The 12,825-nt window shown below is 40.5% G+C and overlaps 1 protein-coding gene and 1 long non-coding RNA gene across 2 annotated transcripts in view; one reads left to right on the forward strand and one right to left on the reverse strand.

The window, feature by feature from the left end:
- Nucleotides 1–7,567, reverse strand: part of LOC147880210 (uncharacterized) — a 69,036-nt gene extending 61,469 nt beyond the window's left edge. The window contains exon 1 of the mRNA XM_087370372.1: nucleotides 7,360–7,567. Within this exon, the coding sequence (XP_087226498.1) occupies nucleotides 7,360–7,567 (208 nt within the window). The remainder of the gene's footprint in view (nucleotides 1–7,359) is intronic.
- A 3,731-nt stretch (nucleotides 7,568–11,298) lies between these two features.
- On the forward strand, nucleotides 11,299–11,776 carry LOC147880211 (uncharacterized). Its single transcript, XR_015540534.1, has 2 exons — nucleotides 11,299–11,595; nucleotides 11,679–11,776. It is a non-coding gene; the product is annotated as an uncharacterized LOC147880211 (long non-coding RNA).
- The last annotated feature ends 1,049 nt before the right edge of the window (nucleotides 11,777–12,825 follow it).

Genomic DNA, 12,825 nt, shown 5'->3' on the forward strand with positions numbered 1-12,825 from the left:
CGCTAGAATATGAAAGAATGTTCTTGTTCTTAGGTAAAGCGATAACAAGCCAGGGAAAATAGGCATAACCTGTCTAGCTAAATTAAGCTATATTGTTTTAACATATGGTTTTTTTTGGATGGTGGTAGGTAAGTTGACCTTGATCTTGGAGCCTAAACTACTTGATGGATTCGACACTTATTTACTCATTTTTTATAACCCTATCGAGGTTTAGTTATAATAATACATTTGAAATTAAACTTAATTTGAGTTGTTCAAGTATTTATTCTCCATCTCTGAATTATTTCTAGTTGATGTTCTTAAGCTATTCTATGACTAAATCGATGGTATGGTGTTAGGAAATAGTGTTGAGTCAGTTTTGGTTTGTTCTAGTGAGTCCTAGTGTGAGTTTTAGTCTATTATGTCCTATGGATGCCATGTGTCACATTGGGAGTTATCCCATATGCATTGGTACTCATATGTGTGTGTGTGCTCTATATAAGAGCTGTACTTGTCCCTTGTCACATCAATCGATTGCTTCTTGTATCTGCTCCCATGACCGACATGGACATATCATGCGGGGCATTCTCGCTAGACGTACTTCTTCAGATCGGGATGTGCACTCTTATGTGCAACAACTATTTGGGGTCATTTACGGGTTCTCTGCCCTTGCCATGCATAAAATGAATGAAATATATTTTTATTTTCTATGATTGGGATCAATAAAGGTTTTCTACCTTGAGTAGTCCCTCTAAAATGAATGTTTGAGGTGTTAATAAAGGTTCTCAGCCTTGGATAGTCCTCCTAAAACGATGTATTGATTTTATATTTGTCATGTGTGGCTCCATGTCCCTCATTAGTCCTTGGAGCCAGGAGGGGGATGTACTGTGGGAGCCATGTATTGGCTTTGATAGGTCTATTTCTCAGGCCTGGCATGTGAGTTCCACGATGTTGGTGTATTGGTCTCCTAGACCCTCTAAGTTGGTCATGCATCCATGTAAGTTTTAGTCTAATGTGTCCTATGGATGCCACGTGTCACATTGGGAGTTATCCCATATGCATTGGTACTCATAAGTGTGTGTGTGCTCTATATAAGAGTTGTACTTGTCACTTGTCACATCAATCAAGTATCAAGCCTAAAAGCTCTTTGGTCTACATATGAGTACTTTCATTTTGTTCATTGCTCTTACTATTTCATTTCCATTTCATTATGTCTCTCTTTGATTATCATTATCTCTCTCCCTATCCTACCCTCTCTCTCTCTCTCTTCCTTTCCACCATGTGCCTTCATATGCTAAATCTAAACACATACATGGATCTCCCAAATAGCCCTTGGTTGGGCTAGTACCATACAATCGGTTTTTCAGTTTAGTAATGGCTACTCTTTCCTTTGATTTCTAACTATTGGTTTCTTGTGAAAAAACACTGGATCCAACTTCTTGTGAATTTGGAGTACGCAACTACTTATAAAAATACTTTTCACACTTATCATACTTATCCATTTCTACAAGTATAGAAGTCACTTAGCATTCTATTAGGTGGGGAGTAAGTTCCATATGGTGGGCTTACTCCCACCATGTGGTCTTATCCTCTGGGTTGGGGATGTGGTCTTATTGTATAGAAGCCACTTAGCATTATTCTATTAGGTGGGGAGTAAGTTCCACCTTACTCCCCACCATGTTGTCTTACCCTCTGGGGGCTGGGGATATGCGACACACAATTTTTAAGTGAAATCTTTTATTTCTGTGTGGGAAACCTAAAAAAGAGGTGAAAACCCACCAATAAGTACAAAGGAAAAATTTACAAGCAAAGCCTCAGAGAGAAAAACTCATGAGGCAGCCAAGTAAAAAGTTACATATCAGTTGGAGGAGGATCCAACACAACATCATTTGAATATATGCGACACACACACACACGCACGCACGCACGCATGCACACACACACACACACACAACTGAAATTAAACTTAATTTGAGTTGTTCAAGTATTTATTCTCCATCTCTGAATTATTTCTAGTTAATGTTCTTAAGCTATTCTATGACTAAATCGATGGTATGGTGTTAGGAAATGGAGTCCAGTTGAGTTAGTTTTGGTTTGTTCGAGTGAGTCCTAGTGTGAGTTTTAGTCTATTGTGTCCTATGGATGCCACGTGTCACATTTAGAGTTATCCCATATGCATTGGTACTCATCTTTGTGCATCATTTTTGTTATTTATTTGAAGACTTTCATTGTTCAATTATAGAAACAATTGTAAATTTTTACATTATAAGAGAAGTGCCTCTAGTTTGATAAGAAGTTTATTTGAAACTCCATGGTTTTAGTTTCGTGGTTATATTTTGTTTATTTATTTCAAAGAAAAAAACTTGAGGCTTCTCATGTTTCTATAGATGATGGATCATTTAATGTGCTAGCAAGAGAACTAAGGTTAAAAGTGGATAGGATGTTGAGCAGTTGCCATTTGACTTGTTTTGCAAGGAAGTAATTATCAACTTAGATTATCAACTTAGATGCGGTGTTGTGAGTTCTCAGGATGCCCAACAAGCTCTTCTATCACCTAGTGTGGGCTACATCCACGGAGGAGAAATAACCAATCCTACGTCTTTCTTATTGTTGAAGGCGTAGACTCCACCCACATGGACACTAACCATGGGATATGTTAAATACACCTTTGGTAAGGGGGAGTTATTAGAACAAGGTAGTGGGATCATTTTGTAACTGTAGGGACAGTTGTAACTGTCCCTAACAGCACTCCTTAGTGGCCTGATCCACAACATAATGTTTTTGACTATGATTGTTACATTTTGAAACTTACTGTTACCTTACAATAGTCGGACTGATCTCGGATGGCTATAAAACCTTGTATCAGCTCCTGTTGAGAGTTTGAGTTGTTAAGTTGGTGTATTCTTTGCCAAAACATAATATAAAACATACTACCTTTTGCAAGATTTCCTCTCTGTCCTTTTTACATCTCGTGATAGTCTTTTGTAGTCCAATTGCTTTCCGACTATACTCCAATTGCTGGCACCTTGTTGCTAGGAGTGGAGATGTGTTTGTGTTTTTCACTTTTCAGAAGACACTCTAAACACTATTGGTGATCCTATCAGTGTTCCTACCCAGAATTGCCGATTTTTGCTCAAAGCACAACAAGCGACACTGTCGATTACGATGTGAAACAACAAACAAAGAAACATACAAAACACAACTTTGAAAACGACAAAGCTCCCAACTACATCGTAGGATCACACCTGCATGCACAAAGCTGATGAATACGCTAATGATTACAAACGACATCATAAAGTGCATACGATAGCAATTGTCAGAAAACATAGGAAATTTTATCCTAGTGAATACACTAGTAGAGGAGGATCTGACAGTGCTACTTTAGCATACGTGCATATCCGTATTGAAAAGCAATACTCTGCCAAAGCGAACTTGGGCTAGGCTCCACATACTTCTCATTAAGCAGCAACTATAGGAGCAATTGTTCGAATCCAGAAAGGCTCAAGGCTTCAAGCCACAACTCACAAAGAAAGACCCCAACAAATGCAACAACAATAAAAAAACAACTGACAGTTGGACTCCTATTGGAAAAGCGATGTACGACAGCAACATCAACAAGACATTGAAATAAGCATAATATCAAGGTCGGCAAAGAAGATCACAGCATCAACATTACAATTTCACTATGAAGGCAGCACGCAAAGCTTAGCTGACAGCAGCGCATTTCTACCACCCGATAAGCTACTGTAATCCCACCTTTCTCCTTTTCCTTTCATGGAACGATTAGCCCATGTCGGATAGCTTCGGAGAGGAAACGTCGCCTCACCATATTGGTATAGCATATTTTACAAGAAATAGAGCTCGGGTAGAGGCTGCTTCCCAAATAGATGATCTAGAGGATATCTTTCACGATCCTGATTATATTCCTAGTGGAACAAGTTCCTCTAATAATTCCCTACATAGCCAAGAGGTGCACGATGCAAAAACTAAGCTAGAAAGATTAATGCTATCCAATCCAACATAGGAATTACTCCAAAGAACACTTGCCACTAATACTGCAACCAATGTCTTTGTGACTGCAAGGAAGCATTTGAATTTCAACCCCCTCCCACCACCTCTAAAGAAGAAGAAAAAGAAGCGTGTCAAATTTAAAGTTCAAGTTCACGCTCAGCACAAAATGCAGAACCCATTGGTTAAAGCTGCAAAGTTTACTGGCAAGAAAGGTCAAGACCCTGATAGCCATGTTGGGCAATTTGAGAAAAGGTGGACAGCTAGTGGATTTGGACAACTACCAGATGATGCCAAGAAGGAGCAATTTGCTGCAACGTTCAATGGTAAAGCAATGAATTGGTTTATGCAGTATGGCATTGCACATTTTCACACTTATGATGAATTGAAGATTGCTTTCTTAAGTCGTTTTAGAAAAGAGGAATTGAAGATTGCTTTCTTAAGTCATTTTAGAAAAGAGAAAACACCAAAGGACATTTTAAAAAAGTTGAGAACAATGAAACAAAAAGACCTCATGGTTGAGGACCATTCACATATGTTTAGAAACCTCGACAAAAGGCTCACAGCAAATCAAAGACCTACGCAGGAGCAATTGGGAGACTATTTTTGCAAAGGATTAAACAAGGAGCTCAGAACTGCAGTAGCTGGCAGGGACCAGCTTGGAGGAGCAAATGATTTTGACAATATGGTTGAAGCTACCTAGAGAGCAGAGAGAAGACTTGGTACAGCATCAAAATCCAAGAAGACAAAGAAGAAACGTCGTTCAAATTCAAAAACAGACTCAGAGATAGACACAGAGAGTGAAGCAGAGGAAGATACTAAAGATGAGGAAGACTACTCATCAGAAAATGATGAGGATGATGAGGAATACTCAAAGAACACGAAGAAAGACAAAAAGCAAAAGCTGAAAGAAAAATCCACAGCAAAAAAGACAATAGAAAATCTCCAAGTTGGAGAAGATGATTAAAGACCAGCTGCAAAGTTTAAAGCCACCCTCATAAAAACAAAAGGTTCCATGTGAATTCTGCAAAAAGGACAATCAGACAAAGAAAGATGCTGGTACAACCCCAATTACAGAGGTAGAGTACCACCTTACATTCAACAACAGCATCATCAAGCACTAGCAATACCTGCTAATCAAATAATAGTGGCAAGACCACCACAACAAAGATATCAAAATACAGCTCCAAGAAGGCCGGATCAACAACCATGGGGGAACCAGTAGCAAAGGCAAATGCAAGACCAAGCTTGCACCTACTGTGGTATGGATGGCAAATAAACAAGAGATGTCTCAGAATCTCAAGAGGGGTCTCTCATTGCTCCAAGTGCTATATAATCACATCTAGGTATTTTGAATCGAGAGGGAAAAAGCCATATGAAACATATCAGATGTGGGATGAAGCTACTAGTAATAACTTCCTTTAACAAGGTGGACTATATTATTAATAAGCCAAAAATGTCCTTAGAGTGAATGGATGAAGCTCATCTAAACCAGTTCACATGGTAGAAAAACCTTACCATAGTGCACAATTTTCCAAAGACTTGGAGGTGCTTGGTTTATTCAGTGAAGTTAGCATTGATTTTTAACTTACAAAATGTAAACTTTTATGCAAAGGGTGCACTACCAAAGGGATTTATGGGGAATTTATTACTTGCAAGGGAGTCCAAGTATGTGAAAAGCTGATTATTTCTATAACCTTACAATGCATTCTTAGTTTGAAAATTGATCCTCTCACTTTTGGTATTTGACTTTTAACTTTTACCTTGGTTTTTCAGGATCATTTCATTGGAACACTACTTACATGTCCTTTTTAAGATTGAGATGAAGAAAAAGACATGATGATGAGAGTAACATGAACATTTCTTATACTAACGGTGGGTTAGCTCTTTTATGACCTAGTACAACTTTTTCACCTCTTCTAGATTATTCCAATCTATTGTTCTCCTTCCATTATTTCGATCCATTCTTCTCCTTCCTTAGACTACCCACCACAAGATTACATCATTACCATATGCTCTACTTCTACAAATACCTAATAAGTAATTGGCTACACATAAATTTTCCAAAGTTGCAGAAATTGATAGTAAGGAGAGAAAGAATAGGACCATGAGGGTTGGAGAAGGGTGAGGATGAGGAGAGCAAGCCTTTGAACTAGATGTGTACACATTCTTAGTGTTGGGCTTATTCTCAACATGGATAGAATAATGACCTCGTGCGTGGCACATGAGTTCAGAAAAAGAGTTTAGCTCCAATTCAATGAAGGAGTTTGGGATCGATGAGAGGATAGTGCAATAGTGTTTGTTTACATCATATACATGGTATTATGACATTGTTGGGATGTGTGTGATCAAGGGCTTGCTGGGTGCATGTGTGCATCCACTAGCAGTCATATGTGTGTGTGTGTGTAGAAGAGGCACACTTAGTGCCATAGGCCATGACACAGGTGATGATGTAATGCAAAGGCCCCCACATGGGGTGGTGCCTATGGTTGTGGAGTTCCTATGATTTAGGAGCTACCTCCATTGATGTAGGAGAGGTGCCATTGATTTAGGCCACCCTCTCTCCATTTCTATAAAAGAGGGACTCCCCTCTCACAATGAATAGAACACCCATTTGAATATCTCATGTGTTCTCACTCACCTCCATGATGAAGCTCTCCTCTCTCCCCAAGTTCCAACATTTGGTATCAGAGCTACCTTACAAGCCTCCATGAGCCTAGTCTAGAATTCTACTTCTAGGACCCTAGATTCTCCTAGATTCCTCAAGATTCTTCTTCTTCCCTCTTCCTTCATGTTTTTCCCAAATCTTGCTATGTATTGAGGGATCAAATTTGTGAGCCATAGTGAATGATTTTTGAAACCCTCTGAGCTGGAGATCATCAACCTCATCAGGGCGAAAGTCTACAGTCAAAAGAACTTCAGTTAGCTTCGTGCTTGTCCCATATAACCTTAGCATTCATTGTCCTCCTTGAGCGAGTTGCAGATCTTAATATTTTAGCCGTCATTTGAAGAAAACGTTTGCCTGCACTTTGGTGTATTCTCTTCCACATCAATCTCGATAGGATCCTTCAACAAAGGCAACGTGGCTCGATTGAGCTCCTCAGTGCTTCCCTTGCTAACACTTGCTCTTGTCCTTCTCCTCCCAACCCTCTCATAGGGCAATCATAGCTGACTATCTTGGCTCACTGCAGGCCCTACATCGAGATGGGCAACACCACAAAGTTGGGCTTAGATTGCTGCACTCCCTTGGCTACCCTTGTAGGCACAAAAACCACTTGCTTTGCCAACTCGGACCACTTGCAAACACTTACAGCCTGCCACTCAACGAATCTCGTGCCTTGCAGATTGCACAGCTCTGTAAAGTGACAATACCTGCCAGTGCGCAATCCTGCTTTACAAGTCTTGCCCTTGGTTCGGCTCCATTTGGATCGATTACTTCAACAAGTCCAACAAGAAGTGTAACTTTGCCAGGCATCCCTGCCAGTGCCCATAGTGGTGCCAAGATTGCACAGTCAACCTCCGTGTTTGCTGCTGGCATCTTAGCGACACTCATCTGCGCTCTACTGTCACAGTAAACCATGATCGATTAGTTTGCATCTGAGATGAAGTTTAGGATGTTGCTCAGTGGATGGTATATAGCATGGGAGAGGACAATTGACATAGAGGATCTTATTTAGGTGCATACCCAAGCAACCTTGGAATTTTGAACCGTTTTCACTTTGCCTCGGCTAATAAAGTTGGGAGTTTTCATTTAAACCAAGTTGGGATTTCCTGATTATGTGGAGCTTTGGCTTTTCATACTTCTAATCTTTTGAAAGTCTCTAGGTGAGAGTCAATTTACTATTTGCAATTGGACACTAGAAAGCTTGAAGATGATCCAGCATTTACAAAGAATGCCAAGGCAAATCTGATTGAGGAAAGTACTTCAACAAATGCACAATGGTAGATGCAGATTGGGCTTTCAAGAGTCCAATATTTTGAACTTTGGTCATCACTTGGTCATGTAGTCAATTTTGAGGTTCTCTTCCTGGATTAATACTCCAAAAAGAATGTTATGGTTTTGTATTAGTCCATATAGTCTTTGTAAATCACCTCTGGTCACAATATGATGTAGGCCATGTGATGTGTGTTTGCTCCCATGGTACCTCTTGCAGACATGAGAAACTAGGTCCATACAAAGGCCTATGATTAATATTTGTACATGCAAGAGAGAGAACCATTTGGGGGGGTCTATCCTATTTTTGTAAACCTTGACCTTTGGGCACCTTTGCAAGCATGAGATCCTAGACATAGATTTATCCTTGACCACCATGAGATGGCCATGTGTAACCACCATGAGATGACATGAGAAACTATGAGACTAGATGTATCCTTGACATTGCAAGAGGCAAACCCTTGAGGGGAGGTATGTTGGGATTTGTGTGATCAAGGGCTTGCTAGGTGCATGTGTGCATCCACTAGCAGTCATATGGTTGTGTGTGTGTGTGTGTAGAAGAGGCACACTTAGTGCCATAGGCCATGACACAGGTGATGATGTAATGCAAGGGCCCCCACATGGGGTGGTGCCTATGATTATGGAGCTACCTCCATTGATGTAGGAGAGGTGCCATTGATTTAGGCCACCCTCTCTTCATTTCTATAAAAGAGGGACTTCCCTCTCACAATGAATAGAACACCCATTTGAATATGTCATGTGTTCTCACTCACCTCCATGATGAAGCTCTCGTCTCTCCCCAAGTTCCAACAGACATGTGTAGCTTTAGGATATAATCTAGTTCTAGGATTTAGAAATTCCTACAAAACCTACTCTTTCTTTGTATGTTTAATTTATGTGTAATTTATTTAAACTTCTCAAGGTTTCTCCAAAATTGTGTGTTCTCTCTTCGCTCTCACAAACCTAACAAGTGTTATTAAAGCCTCTTTCTGAAGGCTTGGCATGTCTTTGGAGGTGATGCAGAAGCATGAACAACAACTATGAGAAGTTGTATTGTTGAAACTTACTCCATATTAGACACATCTCGTAATGACATGGGAGGACTCCAAGTAGCTCGAGACAACAACTTTGCATCACAAGCAACTTGGCATGCACTCCATTGTGATGTGTAGTAAGGTATTCTAATAAGTCATAGGGCTACAAGAATAGGCATGCGTAATCACAAAGTTGAAGTTGCAGTGCTCATAAGGCCAAATTTAGAAGCAAGTTCAACACCAAAATTGTGCCATGCTCTTTGACGTTCGACTTGTAGACATTTGCAACCTCCATAAGCCACTTATGGATTGATTTATTGATTGAAACCACTCTTTGCTTATGCTTGCTAGCAATAAAATCTATCAACATTGAACCCTAGATTGCAGTCGACTGGGTTGGACAAATATCTGTGTTTCTGTTAGCCCCATCACCCTTGTTTTGGTCATCAACAAATCCTTTCTACAATCTTTTGTACATGAGAGCCTTCCTTTGGGTTGAAGAGGGGGGAAGAAAGAGAATGCACCCTATTCCCTGGAAATCTCCAAAGCTCCAAGGGGGCCTTGGGCTCCGAGATATCAGATTTTGCAATATCTTCTTAATCACTAAATGGCTTTTGAAACTATCTGACATGTAGGCCCCCTCGGTCAACATTGTGAAGGACTTCATTGCCAAGGGTAGTAGTAGAGGGGCCAACAGTTGGCCGGGGATCTCTTGGTGCCATAGATTGTGCTTAGGTTTCCATCTCAAGATTAGATGTTCAGATCTTGCTATAGGTCTTGTGGCTGCGTGGAAAGAGAGCTGGACCCTGATTGACTAGAAAGGTCATGAAGGTTTGAGAGGTGACACAAGTTTATATGAAAGGTTTGGTGAAGAACTGCATTTAGGAATGAACCATTTGGATATCACGACATTGCCAGAGCTCGAGCCCTCTACAAGAAATGTGTGGGGTATGGGATGACTTGTGGAATCAGAAGTTGGCCAACTGGTAGTCACTTGACAAAATTCGAGTTTGCTACAAGGGCAACCCAGGTGAAATGGACGTATTACAGGCAGTCTTGGAGAAAGTTCCGCAATGGTTGCCTACCAATGACATGCCATCTGAAGAATGGATGTTAGGCAGAACCCGGCTTAGCAAGGTTGCAATGAAGATAGTGTATGACCACCTCATTAAGGGCCCAGACCCTTGATCCTTGAGCTGAACCAAAAGTGGTCACTATGGAGAGAAGCAACCTGGTGGTCGCGTAGACTAAAGAGTATCTAGAAACACTAAGTCTAGAAAGGTCAATTTCATCCTCTAGAAGGTGTAAACGCGATGGCTTTCGATTTGAGGGAAGCTTGCCAAGCATATGCGGGTGTTTCCCATTTGCCCATTATGTGGGTGTGCAATTGAACTCCTCCAACATTTGATGCTTCACTGCAATGTCTCCCGAGCTACTTTCTCCACCATCCAGGTGTTGGGTATAATGATCGAGTTTCATCCCAGTGTCGACTTTCAGAGGTGACAATTCTCACTTCCCTTAACGCTAGCTATACATTCGGAGCACTGTTCGGTGTCATGCTTGCTATCTGGGAAGTCCACAATCTTTCAATGTTTCGGGCTACAATCACAAAGGCTTCTACTTTTTAATATCTTTCAGCTGAGTACCCATGTTATATAGTCTTGACCCTAAAAAACACTTACCAAATCTCAATTATAGTGGCATTTCTGCTATCCACCTTAAAGTTAAACTCATATTTCTATATTTCAACTTGTATCCCTTTACAGAATGTCTTAAAGTGCTTATTTTTGGGGGGTTAAATTTTCAAGTCTCTTTAACGTGCTGTTAAGAGATTTTAATATAATTAGAGCCCCTTGAATCCTCATTAGAATGCACACTTCCATTAAAATCCTTAACTAGTTCTTCTTAACTAGAAGTGGGAATATGTCCTACGTTAGCTAGTTAAGTGTTATTCTTAATTGGAAATGGGAATTTGCCCTAAGTTATAACATGCTTTTGGTAATGCACACTTGCCTGAAGTCATCATGGGAGTAAGCCCTAACTCATTTATATTCTTATAAAGACATTGCCACGTTGCGTGTGAAAATTTTAAATTCGCTTTGAGCAGGTAAGCTTATTCAGATACATTTGGTTGTAGGATAAAAGAATATCATATCCATTATACTCAAGTGTGCTATTGGTATAATGCAATATTCAAGGCTACGAAATAAATGCTTGAAGGACAAAAAAAGTATCTTGTATCAAATCGTTAAGGCAAAATTATTCTTTCGTTGCGCATATACAAGCTTGTTGAGATGCTGTCTCGTTTCACTCGAGGGATCTCCCGCAGTCGTCCATAAAATTTGTATCCCCAGCGCACAGTACTTCCCCTCGCGCTGTCATCAGCAAAGAAATCAAACAGCATGCAGAAGAAGGACTCGACAGCAGCTCGCCCATGGATCTTGCTCGGACAATTGCGTGAGCGACAGCATTGGCATCCGTTTGCACTGCACATCTTGGAGGTCTCGATTCTCTCTGAACTCGAGGGCTTGCGACATTCTGTCCTGGACACGCTTTCGCAATTCGCTGACACCACTTCGAAAAAGATCAAGCTGTCTTTCGGCCTGGTGGAAATCGAGAGCGACGTCCGAAATTTCCTGCGTAAGCTTTCGCCCCTTAAGCTTATGCTCAAGTTAGCCGCTTCGAACCTCGAGCGTCTTTCTCACTGACTGCTGTGATTGCAGAAACGTACCGAGAGTTACTTGATGAGCATTTAAAACGCGACGTTGTATAAGGCATGATTCTTTTAGAGAAAAGTTGGGAAGCATCGTCAATACGGCGAGATTGCAGGGTAACCCGGCCATGGCTCTTCTTGTAACAATCGCCGCTTGAGGCTTAAGACATGAATAGCATTCATTGGACATTCGGGCAGTTAAATTGGTTGGTTTACCTTTTTGTGTGTGTGTGTGTTTTTGTGTGAGTGTGTGTGTGTGTGTGAGAGGGAGAAATTCCACAAAAAAAAGTGAGAGAGAGAGTTTTACTTAGAAGCAACAATGCCAAGGAGCCAAATTGACTCATCCAAAGCGATTCCTAGGAATTGAAAAAGCGCACCCACACACACATTGACATGAACTAGAGCCCTAAGACCCACACAGGTTTTACAAAACTTGCTGGAAAGGATGGCTTACACACTCTCTCTCTCTCTCTCTCTCACTTTCACACACACACACACACACATGGAGTATAAGGAAAGGGGCACGATTGGGAAAAAGGCTCGCTTAGGGGGGTGAAATGTTTCAATTGTCAAGAACATGTGAGTGATTTGATGATGTTTTAGAACGTGGTTTCAGTTCCATTCCCTAACTTAAAAGTATCTAACATTAAAATGTCAGTGTGATGAATGGAGGGTTCATCTAATAATATAAGTAGACTACATGAAGTTTTCAATAATATGCAAGTATACTACATGGGTCCAAATGGAAAGGTTCACCCAATAATATGTAAGTATACTACGTGGGTCCTGGAGGGGTTTTTCAATTCGAAAATTTAACGTAAATTTATAGAAATGTATTTACATATGGGTTTAAAAAAAAAACAAAAAAACAAATCGATAAGTTTGTATAGAGAGAGGCATATTTTTATCCATGCAAAATTTACAGACAAGAAACTTTTTAAACACTCGTTATAAAGGCACATCATATCTAGGGTTTCTTAGTAGTGCACGTCCTGGGCTCATAACCAAGGGAGGAGAGAGAGAGAGAGAGAGGCAAACAACACTCTTAATTTTAAGGCTGAGTAATTTAGAAAGAAGGGGGAAAGAACCACTTAGTGATTGTTTAGGGGAATGCATCCTTTGGGCATGGTTCATTCATGTGTTGTTGTGCAGTTCTT

The sequence above is a fragment of the Dipteris shenzhenensis genome, chromosome 32, assembly GCF_047967505.1.
Source record: "Dipteris shenzhenensis isolate YYH24624 ecotype China chromosome 32, Dip_SZ_1.0, whole genome shotgun sequence".
In the NCBI taxonomy this organism is placed as follows: domain Eukaryota; kingdom Viridiplantae; phylum Streptophyta; class Polypodiopsida; order Gleicheniales; family Dipteridaceae; genus Dipteris; species Dipteris shenzhenensis.